The sequence below is a fragment of the Mirounga angustirostris genome, unplaced genomic scaffold (genome assembly GCF_029215605.1).
Source record: "Mirounga angustirostris isolate CCGP_5_RB_7025 unplaced genomic scaffold, mMirAng1.0.hap1 SCAF_12, whole genome shotgun sequence".
Classification (NCBI taxonomy): Eukaryota; Metazoa; Chordata; class Mammalia; order Carnivora; family Phocidae; genus Mirounga; species Mirounga angustirostris.
In genome coordinates this window covers 41,032,834-41,052,282 of record NW_026991720.1, presented here as the reverse complement: position 1 = coordinate 41,052,282, position 19,449 = coordinate 41,032,834, and the positions used below count along the sequence as shown (strand labels likewise).

Sequence of the window (19,449 nt, the reverse complement as noted above, 5' to 3'; positions counted from 1 at the left end):
AGGCTTCCGGGAGAACCTTGAGAAAGGCCTGGAGGACAAGCATTCATACTGGTGGCTCTTCAGTAGAGCTCCAGGGTGGGCTCTCACACTGGAGTCTAGGAGTCTGCAGGGAGTGGTTCAGTTGAGAATGAGAGGAATTACTTTGAAGACAGCCTTTGTGTGAAATACGAGACAAATCACTGGGCTGCAGCTTACTTTGAAAAGCTTTAAACAAAAAAAAAAAAAGAAAAGAAAAAGATGGGTAGGTGGGTGGGTAGAACGGATGTGTGATAAAACAAATAGTGTGAAATGCTAATGATTATAGAATGTGGGTGGTAGGTGTGTGTTTACTGCAGAGTTCTCTGAATTTTCCTGAAGGTTTGAAAATTTTCATAATGAAAATATCCGGAGCAAAAAGAGCAATGAGTTGGCAAAACCTAAACTTGTGGACATTTACAGAAAAAACTAGGTAACAAGGAATCCCCCATGAGTCCCCAAAGCACAAAAAGGGTGGGGACCAAATAAAATGCCCAAACCCGTAATTATTGACATGATAGCTGGCCAGCACTCATTTAAAAAACAAAAGTGTGTGTGTGTGTGTGTGTGTGTGTGTGTGTTGCTTACTTCCATTCTCACAGGATTGGATGCACATAAGGAAATACATATAATGCAAAAGATTAAAATGTTGGAAGGAAGCTTTGTGGATGGAAAGGGGAGACAGAAAGAAAAGACAGGATCACCCCTCGAAGTACATCCCATGTAGTTCTGAAGGAACTGCTAGGGGAAGACCATAGGAAAGTGGAGATGTAGTGGGGAACAGGGTCAAGCTGTAATCTTTACCCCTTTTCAGGTGAGGTCATGCAGGATGGGGACACTGTCCCCACAGTACATACAAAAACATACTTGATTTGGTTATTTCCTTTACCTCCCCCAATGAAAGACAAGGAGCAACCAAAGAGGGTTTAGGAAAGGCCAACTGGGAAGGAGTGTGGTGAAAAATATTTCTTCCTGAAGGAAAAATTATCTTCAGAAAATATCTGCAGCATTTTCTGATTCGTATTGGGCAGATAGCTCTTCTTGGGTGAAAGTGTGTTGAAAAAATTAAGGAGAAAGCTATGAGTTCCAAGAAGTCCCCAGTTTCCTTGGATTAGAGAAGGGACAGTACCAGTTTGAGAGCCCCCTTGGTTTAGGGACATCTGGGCCTGCATCTCATCATAACCACTTGGAGTGACCAACAAGAACCTTATCCAAATTCTAAAGCTCCATCATTAACCAGTTGGATGTGACACCAGGGTGGGAATTTGGAATGAAATCAAGAGGTGCCAGTCAGGGCCCTGAGCCCTGGGTTTGAATGATGGCTTCGCTCTTGCTATGCAGCGTAGCCCCTCTGTTGTCCTCTCTAAAGCAGCACTAATGACACTGGGTCTTTGTGATGGGCAGCAAAATGGAGACGTTTGTGGGGCATCTGGCTCTGTGCATTGCAGATGGCAGGCTGAGAAGAAGTTTTTTTCCTTCTCCTTTAATCCTCTGCCCTGATAATGAACCTCTAGCTCTACCTCAATTCTTTTTTTTAATTAACATATAATGTATTATTTGTTTCAGGGGTACAGGTCTGTGATTCATCAGTCTTACACAATTCACAGCACTCACCATAGCACATACCTTCCCCAATGTCCATCACCCAGCCATCCCATCCCTCCCACCCCCCTCCCCTCCAGCAACCCTCAGTTTGTTTCCTGAGATTAAGAGTCCTTAAGGTTTGTCTCCCTCTCTGGTTTCATCTTGTTTCATTTTTCCCTCCCTTCCCCTATGATCCTCTGTCTTGTTTCTCAAATTTCTCATATCAGTGAGATCATATCTCAATTCTTAAAGAAATAATAAAAGTAGTTGATAATTTTTCTGTTTGATGGAAGAGCTTCACCCTTCAATTTAAAATAACTTGATACTTAATTTCTTTTCAACATTTTATGCAGTTTTATCTTTGAGGGAGTTCTAGTCTTTACCTTTCTGTGAAGAGACTTGCATTCTGTATGAATGGCACAGCTCTGAATGAGTTTAAGAACCAATTCTGTAGTAGATGTTTTGCCTATTTATCTGCGTTATCTTTTTGTTTTAGTTTAGAGGATGAAAGAGAACAAAATTATGTGGTATACTCATCCAGAAGAGTTATAGCATTCTTTGTACATCTTTGAGGGAGAGTGGCGTGGATTGATCTGGAATTAAAGTGCTAACTATTAAAGAATTTAATCATATTATTAAAAAAATAATAATAGGGACACTGCAAGTTCTAACGTCAGTGTTAGAAGGCCTGGCATTATGATCTTAGCAACTCCAGGTGTATAGCAACATTTCTAGGTTGTTGGTCAATCATTTAGAACTTGTTTAAGTGACTAGAATACCAGATTTTTAGGAATAAAAGCTTTATATTCTTATTTAATTATTATCTTATTTAATTATTCACCCAGTTCTAAGGAAGATGAGAATTGTGTACCCGGCCATCTCTATATCAATTCAGATAAATATTAATAGCTATCACTTACAGAGCACCTACTATATACTAGAAGGTAATATTCTACAATAAGTGCCATTTCATCGAATCCTTATGATGACCCTTTTAAATAGTTAGAATCATTATCCTGATTTTACAGATGGGAAAATCCAGTCTCTGATCCAATGTCATGTCATGGGATAAGCGTTCCTAACTTCCTCACAGCACCCTGGCCACTTACTACTCCTTTACTCTGCTTTAATTTTTACAAATTCATCACCACTGGGCACATTACATAATTGTATAATTTATTATATATTCAATTTGTAATTAATAGAAATATTGTTTGTTGCAGATCCCTCCTCACCAGTGGTGTGTTGGAGCTGGTGTGAAGTGGCACGTCTCTTCCCATCTCTGTGTTTAGTCACATCAAGTTGGTGGCTTGAAATGGGCCATCATGGGAGTATTTCCACCATGGAAATTGGCAAATGCTACAGCTCCCCCGTCCCCACTTCCCTAGGGCTGGTGGTTAAACAGATGCTAGCAGACCATTGCTCCCTACCCCTCTTCAGAATGGAAGCTTCATGAGAGTCAAGATTTTGTTTTGTTCATTGCTCTATCTCTGGTGCCATATGCCTGGCACATAGTAGGTGCTCAGGGAATATTTGTTGCATGAGTAAAAAGTGGCTTGCGCTTTTAAATCATACAGACCTGGGTGCAATTCCTTGCCCTTGTGTGGATTTTTCACAAGACACTTAATCTCTCTGAAGCTGAAAAATAGGAGTTGATATCCTTGACTCTTCAGCAGAGAGTAAAATATCGCAAAGCCAGGAGGAAGAAAAACAAATATTGTAGCATACAAATCACCGAATCAGTCCCTGAATACTCTTTAGCTTTGGAATCTGCAGTTTGTTACAGCTGTGTCTACGAGGAGAAACTTTGAGGTGTAAGTAAAATAATGTCAGAAAGGCTTAGCGCAGTACCTGACTTCTGGAAGACATTCCGTTAATGGCATCCTCTTTCTCCTGTTCATTGGTTCTGTCTGCATTTCAGTCTGTTCCTGTATCTTTTCTTCCAAATTCCCCATGAATAAAATTGCCCAGTGGACTGGAGCTTTATCTCCTGCAGTTAAACCAGGCTATTAACTTTCTAATGGGCTTTCCTGTGGGGCCCCAGACCTTAGATTAGGTTAAATGTTTCAGCCTTTTAGAAAGTGGCATGAAGTAGGCAGTTTGCTGCTGAGAAAAAAAGTGCAGGTGTGGGAAAGTGATTCCTCGTCTCTAGTTGGGAGCCAACCTCACTTCCACCGTTAGCTTGTCCAGTCTTGGGTCTGACCATCTTCAGCTGTTTTCAGTGAAAATCAGGCTTCCTCACTTCTGGTCATGCCCCTGGTTTGTGCTTGAAGTGATTTCTTGAAGGTCCCATCCTGATTCTACCCTGTGGGCACCCTGCCAGGTGCTCAGCAGCCCTGAGGCCTGACGCCCTGGGAGCCCTGAAGGGTCAGATCGAATGGAGGGAAGTGGATTCCCTTGTGGATACTATTCCCCACGTGGAGGATGAAGAGCCCTGAAGTTTGAGGAGGAGCCAGTCTTTCCATTTATTGAACAAGCCAGTCGCTAAAAACAAGAGACCGAACATTACCCTGCCCTTCAGAGACCCCATCTCTGGAAGGTTTGGCTCAGATACCCACGATGAGGCAGAAAAATAACAAAACCTCGCAGGCCAGCAAAAACGGAGAAGAAATGACAAATGGTGGAAGCTTGGAGGTGTCAACAGGTGACAGTGATGAGGCGGACAGCACAGGGTTCGGGGAGCCTACCCGGGGTGTTGCTCATGACACAGAGGGCCACCAGGAGGAGACCTCACCTCACCACCACCCCCTTCAACCCCTGCCTGAAAAACAGGGAGAAAGCAATTTACACCCTTTTCATCATTCATTCCTGACTCATGCACTCAAAGCAAATTCCAGCTGGTTAGTTTTCTTTTCTATCCTTAGCTACTAGCTTCAGCTACTAGCCTTTAGCTGGTTAGTCTTTCTTTTTTATCCTCAGCTACTAGCCTCGGATGTGGGCCCTTCCTCATAGGGCCGTCTCTTTGGGTTTTTTCCCCATTGCCAAGTAGAGAAAAAAACATCAGACTATAACCAGATGGGAAATAGGGGGAAACTGGCATGATTTCAGTGCATTCTAGTAAATCTCCTCCCCAAAAGCAAAGTGCTACAAGTGGGGTGCCCTGGCAGCTGCGCATGTTGGGAGACAGGATGCATTCTCTCTTGAGTTGATTGAGAGCCTCTGAGGAGGAGGTGAACCTCACTAGAGCAAAGGTTCTAAGTTGGCCGGGAGCTGTGCCCTCAGCCAGTCCCCTCCCATAGCAGGTCTGAGAAGAAGATCCATCCTTTAGGTAGGTGAGCAGAAAACAGAACCATTGTCAGTCTGCTCATAATGTCTGTTGAAAATCAACCATGGGTCAGGACAAACCTTTTCTTATTTAAGATGAATAAAACAAAAATAAAAGACTTTGTGGAAAATCCTGCAGAATAAAGTAAAAGCAGCAGCTTCTGAAGACCCAGAAAATCATCTATAGCAGGTAGTAAAAGAGGATGTGGGGAAAATGTGTGGCATCCTCTGCATACTACAAAAAGACATGGCCTCTCTGGAACAGGGACAGAAAAACATAAGGAAAGAACGGGTTGGTAGGAAAAGGCAACAGAAATAAAATTGTAAAAAGAGATGCAGTGAATTAGGAAAGGTTTTGAGGAAACAGAATTCCGCAACAGAACTAAAACCCAAATTAGCAGGAGTATAAAGAGTATTAATATGTGGTAGGCTGAAAAATGGCCCTGAAAAGATATCGGTAGTCTAATCCCTAGAACTTGTAAACATTATGACCTTATATGGCAAAAAAAAAAAGACGTAGCAGATGTGATTAAGCTAAGGACCTGGAAAGATGGGGAGGCTATACTGAATTGTCCTAAGTGCAATCCCAGGTGTCCTTATGAGACAAGTAGGGCGAGATTTGCTAGAAGAGAAGGCGCTGTGATCCCGGAGACGGAGACATGATGCGGGATGCTGGCAGCCACTGGCAGCTGGAAGAGGCAAAGAGAGAGAGAAGGGGGGGAGGGGCAGAGGGAGAGAAAGAATCTCCAGGAGACTCCCTGCTGAGCATGGAGCCAAACGTGGGGCTCGATCACATTCCCCTCTAGAGCCTGCAGATGGAGTGGGATGGTCCCAACACCTTGATTTCTGCTCAGTAATATTGATTGGAGATTTCTGGCCTCCAGAACGGTGAGAGAATGAATATGTGTTGGGTTAAGTCGCCAATTTTGTGATAATTTGTGAGAGCAGCCCCAGAAAACTAGCACAAATGCTATGGGAAATCCAATCAGTGATGTGAGTAGAGGGGAAGAAAAAAACCAACCTTGAGAAATGGTTCTGGAAAATACAAGGAAGAAAGAGAAAAATAAGAGACAAGGTTATAGATGTGGAAGACAGAACAGACAGTCCCTCTTCAGATTATTGGTGTTGGTGATTACTGGGATCAGTGCTCCGGCATCAGCTACCTCCCTGAGCTGTGGAGAGATTGGGTCTGAGTATAAGGTACTCGCTCACCATGTTCTGAATGCTATCAGCAAAAAGAGGCCCACATCTGGGCATAGCCTGGGAAACATAGAGAATAACAAGGACAAAAGGGGGGAAAATGCATGAGAATCCAAGCAGAGAAAAGAATAACAAAAATCAGGTTGACTTTAGGCTTGTTCTCTTTAACAGAGTCTATGTCTATAGAAGCTGTTGGAAGATTAGAACACCTGGGAGTTTTGTGCTGTCTTGTCTTTAATTCAGATATGTTCCTAGGCCCTGTATCACTCCTCCCTAGGTGGGGTCTGGAAATCTGACACATTAAAAATTCTTCTGATTAGCAAGTAAGTTGGCAAGCCAACTCTGAAGTTTTGGGGGTTATCTTGTAACCAGCAATTTCACACTCAGCTGAGTTGTCTTTTGTGTATTAGGCCAATCAGAAAGACATTCTCGAACATGTAAGGGCTTGGGAAAACATATGAACGTGCTCCTTACTTTAAAGCTTATTTTAAAGATATGTTGTAGAAGTTCAAAAGATAAGACAAAATATTGCTCAAGAAGAGGTAGCACAGGGGCCCCTGGGTGGCTCAGTCGGTTAATCATCTGACTCTTGGTTTCTGCTTGGGTCATGAGATAGAGCCCCACGTTGGGCTCCATGCTCAGCGGGGAGTCTGCTGGAGAGTCTTCCTCTCCCTCTGCCCCTCCCCACCTTTCTCTCTCTAAAAAAAAAGAAGGAGAAGAGGTAGCACAAGCCCTGGAATCAGTAGAACTAGCAATGTGTTATGTTAAGTTTGGTAATCAAGCAAACAGGAGTGTCAGAGATTGTCCTTAAGACCAGCCATAGAATGGAGCAACAACAATGGGACTGTACTCTGGATCTAAACTGTAAGGTATTGTTAATGGAGATCAAAAAGGGAAGGGAAGATAAAGTGTGCTGCTTGTCCTGGAAATAGGTTGGTAGAACAAAAATTTGTTGCTTTCTTTATTCTGATTTTTAGAGAAGTGTTAATAGTTAAGAAAGGCCCTGAATAATATTAGTACCAATATCCACCGTTGACAGTGGTTTACTCTGAGCTAAACAAAGTGCTAAGTACTTCCCCTGTGTCATGTATGGTCAAGGTCACAGGGGTGGATGCCAGATCCCTTCCCTGCCTCCCACCTGCTATTCTTAAAGTTCTTAAGATCCGGCAACCAGTAGGTGGGACAGCTTGAACCCAGGCCGACTGACGGCAGAGCCCTCCCCTAATCCCCCTATACTATTGTGAAAACTTAAAGGTACACACTGGGAGATCAAAAAAGAAAAGAAAAGAAAAAAAAAGTTCTAGAACTACCCAAACCCTGGGAAATAGAAAAGCATCATAAAATAGACCAAAAAAGACTATGAATAGATTTTAAAAAGCAGGAAATGCACAGGGTACTTCCTTTAACTTCAGTACATTAGAATCATAGAAAATGCAAAACTATGCAATTTAAAACCCAATTACTTAGAGATAGAAAAATACAATCCAAAGAACTGTGGACTGGGGTGCCTGGGTGGCCCAGTCGTTAAGCGTCTGCCTTTGGCTCGGGTCATGATCCCGGGCTCCTGGGATTGAGCCCTGCATCGGGCTCCCTGCTCCGCGGGAAGCCTGCTTCTCCCTCTCCCACTCCCCCTGCTTGTGTTCCCTCTCTTGTTCTCTCTCTGTCAAATAAATAAATAAAATCTTTAAAAAAACCCTCAAAGAACTGTGGACTCCAATAAGAGACCAAAATAGCAGCTTCAGACTTGGTGGTAGGTAACAAGAAGGCTACATAATGAAATTTGAAACAAGGACGAATATTTACATAGAAAATGAATTTTTATTCATGGCTTATATATATAAGAAACCTGACTCAAGAAGGTAAATCTCTAAAGAAAACAATGGGAACTTGGAGAATGGAATTAAGGTAAATGTTGACCTGCTTAATTAGAAAAAAAAAAATGGTAGACTTGATAAATCCTGGACCTAATTTTTTCAGAGGACCAGCAGAGTAGACTGATTTCTCACAAATCTAATTTTTTTAAATGAGAAAAAATATCTACACACACTAAAGAACGAGGAAGAGGACATAACCACAGAAGCAGAGGTTGCTTTTAAGTTAAAAGTGATCACTAGTACCATTCTGTGCTCAAACTTTGAAAATCTGAATGGATTGGGCAATTTTCTAAGAAATTTCTAAGAAATGGAAATTACCGTAATTGATTCAAGCAGTTGAAAACCTGAATAGAACAAAAACCATGGGACTGTCATCAAGAGAAGTTTCCTGCCCACTGTTTGGCACACTAGTTTTCTCTAACCTGCCAAGAACAGCCACCCAAGCTAAATTCCATGCAGATTGTTCTGGTGCTGATGTTGTAGTTCAGCACTTGGCTTTGGGAAGGAAGGATGAGATGGTGAGCGTGTGTTTGGCAACAATGGGATGAGATGCTGAAGAGGACACGTCTGAGAAAAGCAGTGCCTTCCCTGGGAGCCTGCCTTCTCTCTGAGGTGTGCGTGCTCACTAACATCTGGAGGCTGATGTCTGCTGTGTTTTCCCAGCCCCGAGCTAATGGTGAAGAAAATATAGCCTCAGGGAAAACAAGTCTATATTTAACATCCATGGCATCTTCTAAAATTTGTTGATCAAGAAGGAACTCTTCCTTCCTTTGTTCAGGGGAAGTTAATGTGGAGCTTTCCTTCAAAGAGAAAGGAGAAGCATCCAGACAAGTGGGTTGACCTAGTTTCTGAATTCGACTTTTGTGAAATGTCCTGGGTGGCCCCATGTCCTGCATGGGGACGTACGGATAGCCATTGTCGCCTGTGGCTGCTGCCTGTGATTCTATCTTCTCTCCAAATTCTGCTCTTGGGCGCCCTGTCCCTTGCTGGAAGGCTGTCTGCCGTGTCCCCTCTGCCAGGTCTCTGCTGCTCTTGAGGAGATTCAGATCTTATCCGCTGAGGATGCAGGTGGAAACCCCTCCCTCACTTGCCTAGTTCCCAGGCCTGGAGATAGTTTGGGCTGGTATGCTGGGTGCAGAGCTCGGATCACGCTGACTCCACTCTTGTCCCCCACTCCTACCCCACCCCACATTCACACCAAGCCGTTTTATATGTCTATTGGCCATCTTCTGTATCTTGGGCTTTCGATGACACCACTACCCTAACTTATCACTAGCTACTCCTTACCCTCAAGATACAGTTCAAACTCCCTCATATGGCTTAACAAACCCTCTAAGCAGGCCTGGCCCCACTTGTTTCTGCAGAATAATCCTTCAGTACCTACCCGCCCCCTCCAGACACGCCTGTGGTCCCTGGTCTGTGTTTAGCTTCAGGGCGGGCGGGCGGGTGTCATGTTCATTCTACCCCCCTGGTTCCTTTGCTCATGCTTTTCCTCCCACTCAGTCTCTCTTCCTTGCAAGCCCGTAGGCGTCAGCCTAGGAGTCACTTCCCAGGGAGCCTGCCAGCTTTGTGTAAGACCTTCCAAAGAGCCTCATGGCACCCTGTGTTTGCCTCTTGAGAGTACATCCCATGGCTGATGTATGTACCTGGTTCCTCCATTAGACTCAGAAGTTTGAAGGCAGAGGCTGTGTTTGCTCATCACTGTATCCCCAGTGCCCAGTAGTGCCTGGTGCATAATGCATAACCTGTAAATATTTTATCTGTGCAGTGAATGGATGGCTCTGCCATGTTATATACACATCCTTTATGCACTTACCGAGTGCTGCTATGTCTCATGCACCATAATGTGTCACTTCATAAGTGCAGGGGCAACTCAGTGCCAGAATCCTCAGAATCTTGACTCCGGTGCTCCTTTAGGCTATCATCTGTGTGGGTCACATGAGTTTCTGCATAGCTGGGAGTTTGGCCTCTAAGTGTTTTTGCAGCACCCATACACCCATCTTCCTCTTATCTTATCTGCCTCTTTTCTGCCTTTTCAGGGGCCATTAAGGTTCAGTCTGCAGCTCTGAGCCACCCCAGACTGCAGGGGGGTGGGCCTCCAGCTTCTGTCTCTTCAACTTCGCTGCTTTTCTTCCCTGCTTTCAGTGTCTGCCTGGCCCTTTCCCCATCGCCACCTCTACTTCCTTGATAGACCTCGCTCTACCAGGCTCTATCCAGCGGAATAAGACCTCTGCCCTCAACTAGCTCACCTCCTTGTAGCTTAGTTAAGCAAACATTAATTGCATGCATCCTCAGTCTACGTAGCCAAGTGTTGTCCACTTCGACTTCAGAACTTGTCCTTAAAGGTGTCATTTTTCTAAGTAAATCACCCCTACCAGCTGCTTTTGTGTTATTTGCCTCTGTTCTCAGTTGAGTGCTGAAAAAGAAATTGCTTGTCATTGAGACTTCTGTCTGATGGAAGCTCTGCTGTTTTCAGAGGATGGTGACCAAGCCCCAGGCCACCATAAAGATATGCCGTCTTTAGTCCAGCTCTGCCAGGCCACAGAACCCAGAAGGGTCTCAGGGGCACACCTCCCCGGGCACGGGCCCAAGCAGAATCCTAGCCTCTGGGAGGGCAGGGACAGTGTGTGTTCATCTCAGTCACCCTGAGGCCTGGCAGTTTCTGAAATATGGGAGGCATTCAGTATACATTTGTGGAATTAGCAAAAGGACAGAGGGAGGAAGGGAAGGAGGGAGAGGAGGAGGAAGGGAGTGAGGGAAGGAGGAGCAAAACTGACACAGAGATGAGGGCAAGAAATGAGAGGTGTCAACTGGATGATTTGGTGAAGGGGTGTGTTGCTCCTTCTCATATGAGTGACATTTTGTCCCAGGGACTATCAGTATCAGATTAGAAGAACCTGATAGCATAAGTACTGAAATAAATACTCCGAACTTGGAGCGTTTCTAATAAGGGAAGAAATAACATTAGGGTAGTTATATAACAAGAAACATCTCCTAGACGCTTAAAGATTATAGCTCTAAGGAGGAAGAAAAACCCCACAGCTCCCTGAAGAAATCCAACATTACAAGCAGCTGGGGCAGTAACTTCTTATTACCATGCATTATTTCCATTTTGAAACTCCAGCCATATAGATTTGAGTGTCTTTTCATCTTCCCATCTTTTCTCCCCCTGCCCCTAAAGCAATTTCGTCTCGCATTGCTGCATTTGAGTAGTGTGGGAATGCCCCTCTTTTTTTCTGACCCTTCCATATGTTAATACTCTTTGGCATTGGTTTTAGAGCAAAAAAACTGACAAATCAGTTTAATGTCATGTGCCCCCTTGAGTAGATTGGTTGGGTCTCACTGGAGTGTTGAGAAGGATTCTGAAGCTGTGTCTAAGTTACATGGGGGCAAAGTTCATGCATGGGAAGAGGTGGAGAGGACTGGAGAGTGGCACTAGGCACACCACGTCCCCATTCAAGAGGAAAGTCAGAGCAGGGAACAGCATCCTTCAGGCTTTGACTTAAATGAGAGTCAATTAATGTCTTCATTTCATTTTCCCTTAGAGCCCGAAACTGGTCGGTTTTTGGCTCACGTTCTACAGTGGCTTGCGTGTAATATCTTTGCAAGCAGGGAGGAAAAGAGTTGACGATCTCAACAGTGTTTAAACCTTTCCTCTAATCGGTTGATGTCTGATATCCAATCCTGAATCGGACTTCAAGGCCATGGACAGGGGCAGGAATGAGAGACTGCTGAAAAATTTCTCCTGGTGGAACTATTTTCCAGTGGTTATATCAGAAGCAGTTTAAGCTTCTGAAACTCAAGCTCCACCTGGAAACCCCTAACTGAGCACCTAAGTTGCCATCCAAATCGGTGGCCTGGAATTTAGATTCGTGGGGAATCAGAATGTACTGAGGAGTAGCCAGGAGTGTTGACCGGCCACCAGGCACGTCCCATTAATGGCAGGCATGTGCACAGATGCATGCAGTGTGTGTCACTGAGGGAAAACACACACAATCATCTCGTTGGAGGCATTCTTTTTCAGAGGGAGAAACTGAGGCCCGGCCAGTGAGCCAAGCTAGATTGCATTAGCTGTAATACTGACTGGGCCCCGCTAGTCGGTCAGTAAATGTTCCTTGACTACTTTCCATGCGCCAGTTACAGACCCTGCAAATGGAATGGTGAGAAGACCCTCAAGCCCCCTGCCACAGGGAGCTTCCTTGCTTTTTGGAAGGGACAGACAACAGCACCCCAACAAATCAATGCTTTAGGGGACTAGCAAGTGCACTGAAGAAAATAGTGTGATGATCAGGGACGCTGCTTGACCTCCGTGTCCGGAGAATGCTGCTTGGAGGACGTGGCGTTCACATTTGGCCTGGAATGACACAGTATGCCAGGGTCAGTGTTGTAAAGATCTTGGGCAGGACCCAAGCCAGACGAACAACAAAACCAATGTCCGAGAGATGAAGGAGAGTCAGTGTGGTTGGAGCAGAGGGCATGCCCAGAGTCCTGTCTTCTGGCTCCGATAGTTGCCGAATTGTTAGTGGTGATGGTAGTGTCTCGTAAGCTTTAAAACTGTTATTGTACTTCCTCGAGTTGCTCTTATGTAAGCCATTGCATTCGGTTGGATGTGCTTGCTTGGTTGTATGGAGAGATTATGAAGAAATCTGTAAGTTAAGGTGAACCTTATCGTGAGCAATAACCCCTTTGGAGGGAGGCTCATCAGGTGGGGGGTGGGGACATTTCTGCTCCAGAGAACCATGCAGGTTGGTCGGAGGTAGAGAACGCGGTGTCCAGTGACCATAAACAGATTGGTTCAGTGGGGAGAGAACATCACACACCATCAACGGCTGACCTGCTTCCTAAACAATCTCAGCGAGCTCTCGTGCTTCCTCCCATGTGTCAGCGAGCTCTCGTGAGGACCGTGCTTCCTCCCATGTGCAGATGAATCCAGCCTTGTGTCCACAAACACTTGAAGAGCGGCATGTCCTGAGGGGGAGGATATTTTCCTTGTAAAACCCACATCCACTTCTGAATTCTCATCTCAGTTGCTGGCTACAGTCCGGGCTCTGGCCCCTAAACTGGAAACTGGCGGGTTGTGTACTCTCCACACCCCTGCTCTCCCGTTGGTGCCTTTGCCTCTGCTGCCCCTCTGTGGGTCGCCTTTCTCCTGAGTCAAGGCCAGCCCAGACCCTCCTCCAGGAAGCCTTCCTTGATCTCTGCCGGGGTCCATCCACTCGGCACCCTGCATTGTGTTCTGGCTGTGGTCTGTGGCCTCCAAGAGGCTGTGAGCTCCTGGGCAGGGAGCATGTCCCAGTCATTGTGTAGCTTTGCCCACCTACACACAGTAGGGCTTGGTCACTGTGAGGTAAACAGCTGAGCAGGCTGTCTTCATAAGCAGAGATTTTAGTTATTGGCTTGTTAGCATCAAAAGGACATGAAGGGAAGATTAATACTGAATACGGGCAACTGTTTTCTTCTTTATATTCCTCTAAATATATGAAGCAAATATCATTATTTTTAGAATTTTTTATGGTGAAATGTACATAACATAAAATTTGCTATTTTAACCATTTATGAGCCTACAACTCAGGGGCATTAAGTACATTCACACTGATGTGCAGCCATCACCACCATCCATCTCCGGAACTTTGGGTCATCCCAAACTGAAACCCTGTACCCACTAAACAACAGTTCCCCCCTCTTCCCTCCCCCCGCCCCTGGCAACCGCCCTTCTACTTCCTGTCCCTTTGAATGTGACTGTGCCAGCTATTTGATAGAAGTGGCCTCAGACAGCATTTGTCCTTTTGTGTCTGGCTTGTTTCATTTAGCATCATGTCTTCATGCTTCCTCTATGTTGTAGGACGAGCCAGAATTTCCTTTTTCTTCAGGCTGAATAATAATTCCACATTTGTACGTTTGTCCCACATCTTGTTTATCCCCTGCATCCGTTGATGGACATTTTAGTTGTTTCCACCTTTTGACCGCTGTGAACATGGGTGTGCAAATGTCTGTTCCAGGTCCTATCTTCAACTCCTCTGGGTATATGCCCAGAAGTGAAATTTCTAGATCCTATGATGCAGTCAATTGTACGATTTAGAAACATTTTTAATCGTTCTGAAATGGTCATTTCAATTCAAAGCAAAGGTTACTTTAGATGGGGCTCAGCAGAAATGCAGGCTGACACGTCAAACTTTTGTTCTCGTGGGCTAGGGATTGGCTGATGCTTGGTGACGTGAAATGATTTGTTTTCAAGCCCGGTGTCAATTTTTCTCTTACAGCATCAAGCTTCTAGCTGTGCAGGAGCTACTTGACAGAGAGGCCCTGGAAAAGGTAAATCTTTTGTTCTTACTACCCCACATTCACAAACTTAGAGCAGAGTGCCACACACAGGAAAAATTCAACTCCCTGTCGCCAAAGACAGCACTTACTGCAAAGTGGGTCTGTTATTTTGTGTTCTTAACAGTGAACCATGCAAAATTTTCATCCAAACTCCCTACATTGCTCATATCCTGTTACAAACTCAGTGTTGCTCGGCTCCTTCAGGGTTGCGTTGAAAGCAGAGGCAACCTTTCTTTTCCTTTCAACACCAGGCACTGGACCAGACTCCATGTTGGCCCCTTCACTCCATTTCTGCTTGTGGGTGGTAGTTACTCTCTGGGCTTGTGGATGGTAGAATGGAGGCCCAGTGAAGTTAGGTCACGTGCCCAGGGAAAATTAGCTAAGCGGCAGAGTAGAGATTTGAACCCCATGGTTCCATTTCCCAAATCAGTGCTTTTTCTGTTTAACAGGCAAGTTCATGAGTTTGATCCCCTTTTTAGGCTATTTGTGAGGATTAGGAAACTCCCTTCCCACCTCAAACTAATGTTTCACTATGCTCTGGAAGAGATATCCAGTGTTTCAGCTTTCTGTGATCAAGTCAAGCACGCACCTGGGGATCCTTTGCGGGTTATATGTTCAAGTTCTGTGTGTAAGGTGGGGTAGGCTCTGGAAAACAGATCAGGCAAGACCGAGAGCTTGGGTCTTGGCCCTCTTGGGCCTCCCAGCTCATACCAAGGTGCTCTCCTGGGGTGGCTCTATCTCTTCCTGACTGTGTAGCTATGGGTGCTAATTAGAATCTATAATGTTAGTGTAAAAGGAAGTGGTTATAGATTTAAACACTCAAGAAATATTATTTTATTTGTAGGATTTTAAATGTTTGGATTAGTGGCCAGTCTGCTGGTTGGCACTGAAGCAAAGTCTTTAAGCACCAAGCAGTGATGTGCAGGGAGGGGGCTGCTGAGCACTGACTCTGAATTTAACATTCCTTCAGGCTCATTTTCGTCCCAGGTAAAACAGGGATATTGCTGCTTGCCTGACCTCAGAGAGGCAACATGAGAACCAGCTGAGTTTGTGTAGCAGAAGGGCTTTCTAAATGCCAAAGCACTCGACACATATTAATTCTTAATTACTTGTATTAATTCTTAATACACATCCAGCCATTAAAATGCACGAGGCTCTAAAAGATATCCTTGGGCCTAATGACAATGTTGGATATGGATCGTAGATTAGATTAGAAAGTATTATATCAATATGAACTTTCCCTGGGCGCCTGGGTGGCTCAGTTGGTTAAGTGACTGCCTTCGGCTCAGGTCATGATCCTGGAGTCCCGGGATCGAGTCCCACATCGGGCTCCTTGCTCAGCAGGGGGTCTGCTTCTCCCTCTGACCCTTCCCTTCTCGTGCTCTCTGTCTCTCATTCTCTCTCTCTCAAATAAATAAAATCTTAAAAAAAAAAATTAAAAAAAAAAAATGAACTTTCCCTGACGTCGGTAACTGGCATGTGTCAGAGAATGGACTTATTCTTAGGAATTATACACTGATGTGTTTAGGAGTAAAGGGGCATGCTGTTTATAACCTCTTCTCAAATGGGTCAGAAAAAACTAATGGAGATATGGGTATGTATATGTGAGCCGGAGGGGGAAGGAGCATGCGTAGATGACAAAGCAAATGGGGCATAGTGCCAACAGTTGGCCCTTCTCGGGGGAGGAGCATATGAAGATTCTTCGTGTGTTTTTGAAACCTTTAAAAATTTACCTCTCCAAAAACAATTTTCTTCTCAATATTCTCTACAGTTCTTTTGTTTTACTCCTTAATTAATTAATTAATTAATTATTTATTTTTAAAGATTTTATTTATTTATTTGACAGAGAAAGACAGCGAGAAAGAGAACACAAGCAGGGGGAGCAGGAGAGGGAGAAGCAGGCTCCCCGCTGAGCAGGGAGCCCTACGCAGGACTCGATCCCGGGAGCCTGGGATCATGACCTGAGCCGAAGGCAGACGCTTAACGACTGAGCCACCTAGGTGCCCCTGTTTTACTCCTTAATTAAAAAAACCTCAGGGCGCCTGGGTGGCTCAGTTGGTTAAGCGACTGCCTTCGGCTCAGGTCATGATCCTGGAGTCCCGGGATCGAGTCCCGCATCGGGCTCCCTGCTCGGCAGGGAGTCTGCTTCGTCCTCTGACCCTATCCCCTCTCATGTGTTCTCTCTCTCTCAAATAAATAAATAAAATTTAAAAAAAAAAAAAAAAACCTCAGAAACCATCAGACAAAGCTCATAAACGTGGCGTCCATGTGCTAAGCTATATCCGTATAATAAGAACACAGACACGGAGAGTATCGATTAGGTCTTTCAGCTGTGTTAATATTGGATTTGGAGAAGCCGCATGGGCAAGCCAGTTTGGGGGTACTAACTGCTGGCAGAGAACGGGGTCCGGACTCGCTGTGGGCTGAGCCTGCCTCCTCTTTCCTAACTGGGGCATCCCGGGTTACTGACCCTCTCTGTACTTCAGTTCCCCAGTCTCTAAAGTGCAGATCTTTAGCATCCCCAATTCACAGAAGTTTGAGAAGATGAAGTAGACAGTCAATGTAAAGGACTTAACTCTGTGCCTGGCGCTCAGTGACCCCCAGAAGTTAGTGGCTGCCCCCGGTATTCCCCCCTCCCTCCACCCCCTCCTCCCTCATTCTCACCAAGTCCAATGATGGTTTTGTATTATTCCCCCATCTCTGTACGTGACAAGTGGAATGACTTACGAGATGGTCTAAATATGCACAGAGGCCAGCTGGGAGCCAAATTCACTTAGTGTCCTGCTTCCTTCCTTCTTTTGTTTGTTCTTTCGTTTGTTCATTCATTCATTCATTCATTCATTCATTCATTCATTTATACCAAGGCCTCTGTTGAGCCTTCTATATGCCAGGCAAGTAGCAAACATTTTTAGGAAAGTCCAGAAGCAACCAGTTGACATGAGCTTGGTCGTCATTGGCATTTTGAGGGACACATGGTATATTACCTGGCATCGTATTACTTTTTGCAGCAAGACTGGCCCAGTTCAAATGCTGGAATAAGGTAGATTCCCAAAGAGCCTCATGATATATGGGTTCTCACGCACCTGGACAAGTTAGAGAACCACCAAGAAAAGTTCTTAGTAAACTGCAGAGCTTTGCTACTCAAAGTGTGGTCTCTAGATCAGCATCATTGTAAGCTGGTTAGAAAAACAGAATCTCGGGCGCCTGGGTGGCTCAGTTGGTTAAGCGACTGCCTTCGGCTCAGGTCATGATCCTGGAGTCCCTGGATCGAGTCCCGCATCGGGCTCCCTGCTCAGCGAGGAGCCTGCTTCTCCCTCTAACCTTCCCCCCTCTCATGTACTCTCTCTCTCAAATAAATAAATAAATCTTTAAAAAAAAAAAAAAAGAAAAGCAGAATCTCAGGCTCCACCCAGACCCCCAGAATCAGTCTGCATTCTAACAAGACCCGTTGAGTTGCGTGCACTAAGGTCCAGGAAGCTGTCCTGAGGATAGCATTTATGATCATCATCCCTGCTGCTGACTCACCCATCTTAATAGAGAACCTCTGAGGTGTCAGATATTTGCTTTATCAGTTAAGCTCTTTTTTTTTTTTCACCAAAAGAGAAGCAAACATCATCATTCTATTTGTCAGAACCCAGTTTTTATCTTTAGTTTTCCTGCTTCCTCCTTTCATTTAGAAAATGAGCCAGAAAGGCCTCCATTAAGACACACATCCTGCAAACCTCAAACCTCTTTGACTGTCTTTGGAGCTGGGCTTCCAATGGCAGTCTGCCTTTAGGGTTTGCAATGGCTGAACTCCTGAGACCCAGTCACGGTGGAACTGGTACCCCTCCAGACGCAGTCCCAAGAGCAGGGATCTGTTGCCCACGTGCCTTTCTCTTACAGTATGGAAGCTGTTCGGGGGTCATCTTCCTCCCAAGTACTTGCAGGTTAAATCCGGCCAGTAAATAGTCAGATTATGTAAAACATACTGGAAAAGACTGAAGATAAGCAGCCATGTTTTGGGGTCTCCCATATACTAAGATTTCTAGTGCTTTTTCTCCCTAATATTAGGCATTGTTATATGGTCTTAGTATTTAAGCTTCAAATTACGAGCCATTTGCCTCACTTCTCCTGTCCCAGGATTTAAGCTGTGACAGTGGTGAGGTTTTCCTGGCTTCCACAGGGCCCCGGAGCCAGCTCTGGGGAGGCTCTGTTGTTGGAGAGCCGAGGTCCCCTCCCAGCCTCACCCCTGTTTGGCTGCTAACCTGGCAGGGGACCTTCCTTGGAGGCCCAAGCCCTTTTCTTCATGCATACAACTGATCTCTCTGGTGCCCTCCCACCCTAAAACACTTGGGTTTTACTTTCTAAATGGATCCCTGATCACATCGTGAAAAGGGGAAAATTCTTTTTTTCATGCTCTGTTTTCTCTTATTTTCTCTGCTTCCCTGCCCCAGTGGTTCTTACTGGGATTCCGGGGCCTTTATGGCTAACATCTGCCCTACTCACCATTAAAACACACTTCCTGGGGAGATATGAACGGTGAGCACGTGCCCAGTGACCCTCACACACTCAGTAGGGTTCCAGTTTTCTCCTCTCCTAACCCTGCTCCTCTTAAGTCAGGTGCAGTAGATTGGGGTGGAGGTTAGGGACCCCTGGGGGGATTAGGTCTCTGAATTTTTCTTCTCTACAAACACTACAAAAAGTCATTTCCTGGACAAGTGTCAGTCATTTGTCATATATTTTAAAAATAACCTATAAACCATACAATTAAAAAGCTAAGTTTCTCTACCAATTTCTTGTCTTAAAAAAACTGTTGGAACCATGAGAATATTACTTAATATGCATACATGTCAGGACATGTGACATTTCCCTGGCAAAATATTTTGGATTTCGCTGGGCTTTGTCGTCAAGCATCTATCAGGTCCCAAGAGCGAGGACTGGCTCTAAGAAGGATGCACGCCATCCTGTTGTCTCCCTTCTCTCTGCTTTAAGTGCAGGATGCTCTTGTTTTTCTGAACTTAAGGCACACAGACTTGTTTCCCAGGCTTTACAAACGGGCCCGTCTAATGCCTTTAAACGTGGCATTGCATGAAAGGAAATAAAAATATTGGTACAGCTTGATTTAGTAAGATCATTTTTCAGTGACCCTTTCAAACAGCTTCCTGCAAAGCTGCAAACAATAGTTTGGCCGTTCACTCCAGCTGGAGGT

The 19,449-nt window shown here is 44.9% G+C and overlaps 1 protein-coding gene across 9 annotated transcripts in view; it reads left to right on the top strand.

Annotated features, from left to right (window-relative positions):
* The window catches only part of EEPD1 (endonuclease/exonuclease/phosphatase family domain containing 1), a 172,617-nt gene that overhangs the window by 57,379 nt on the left and 95,789 nt on the right, over positions 1-19,449 (top strand). For all 9 annotated transcript variants that reach the window (XR_010406425.1, XR_010406423.1, XR_010406424.1 and 6 more), the window contains exon 3: positions 14,198-14,249. Coding sequence is in view for 5 of the 9 variants with exons in the window: in XM_064575051.1 (XP_064431121.1) it covers positions 14,198-14,249 (52 nt within the window). In the remaining 4 variants the exon portion in view is untranslated. The remainder of the gene's footprint in view (positions 1-14,197; positions 14,250-19,449) is intronic.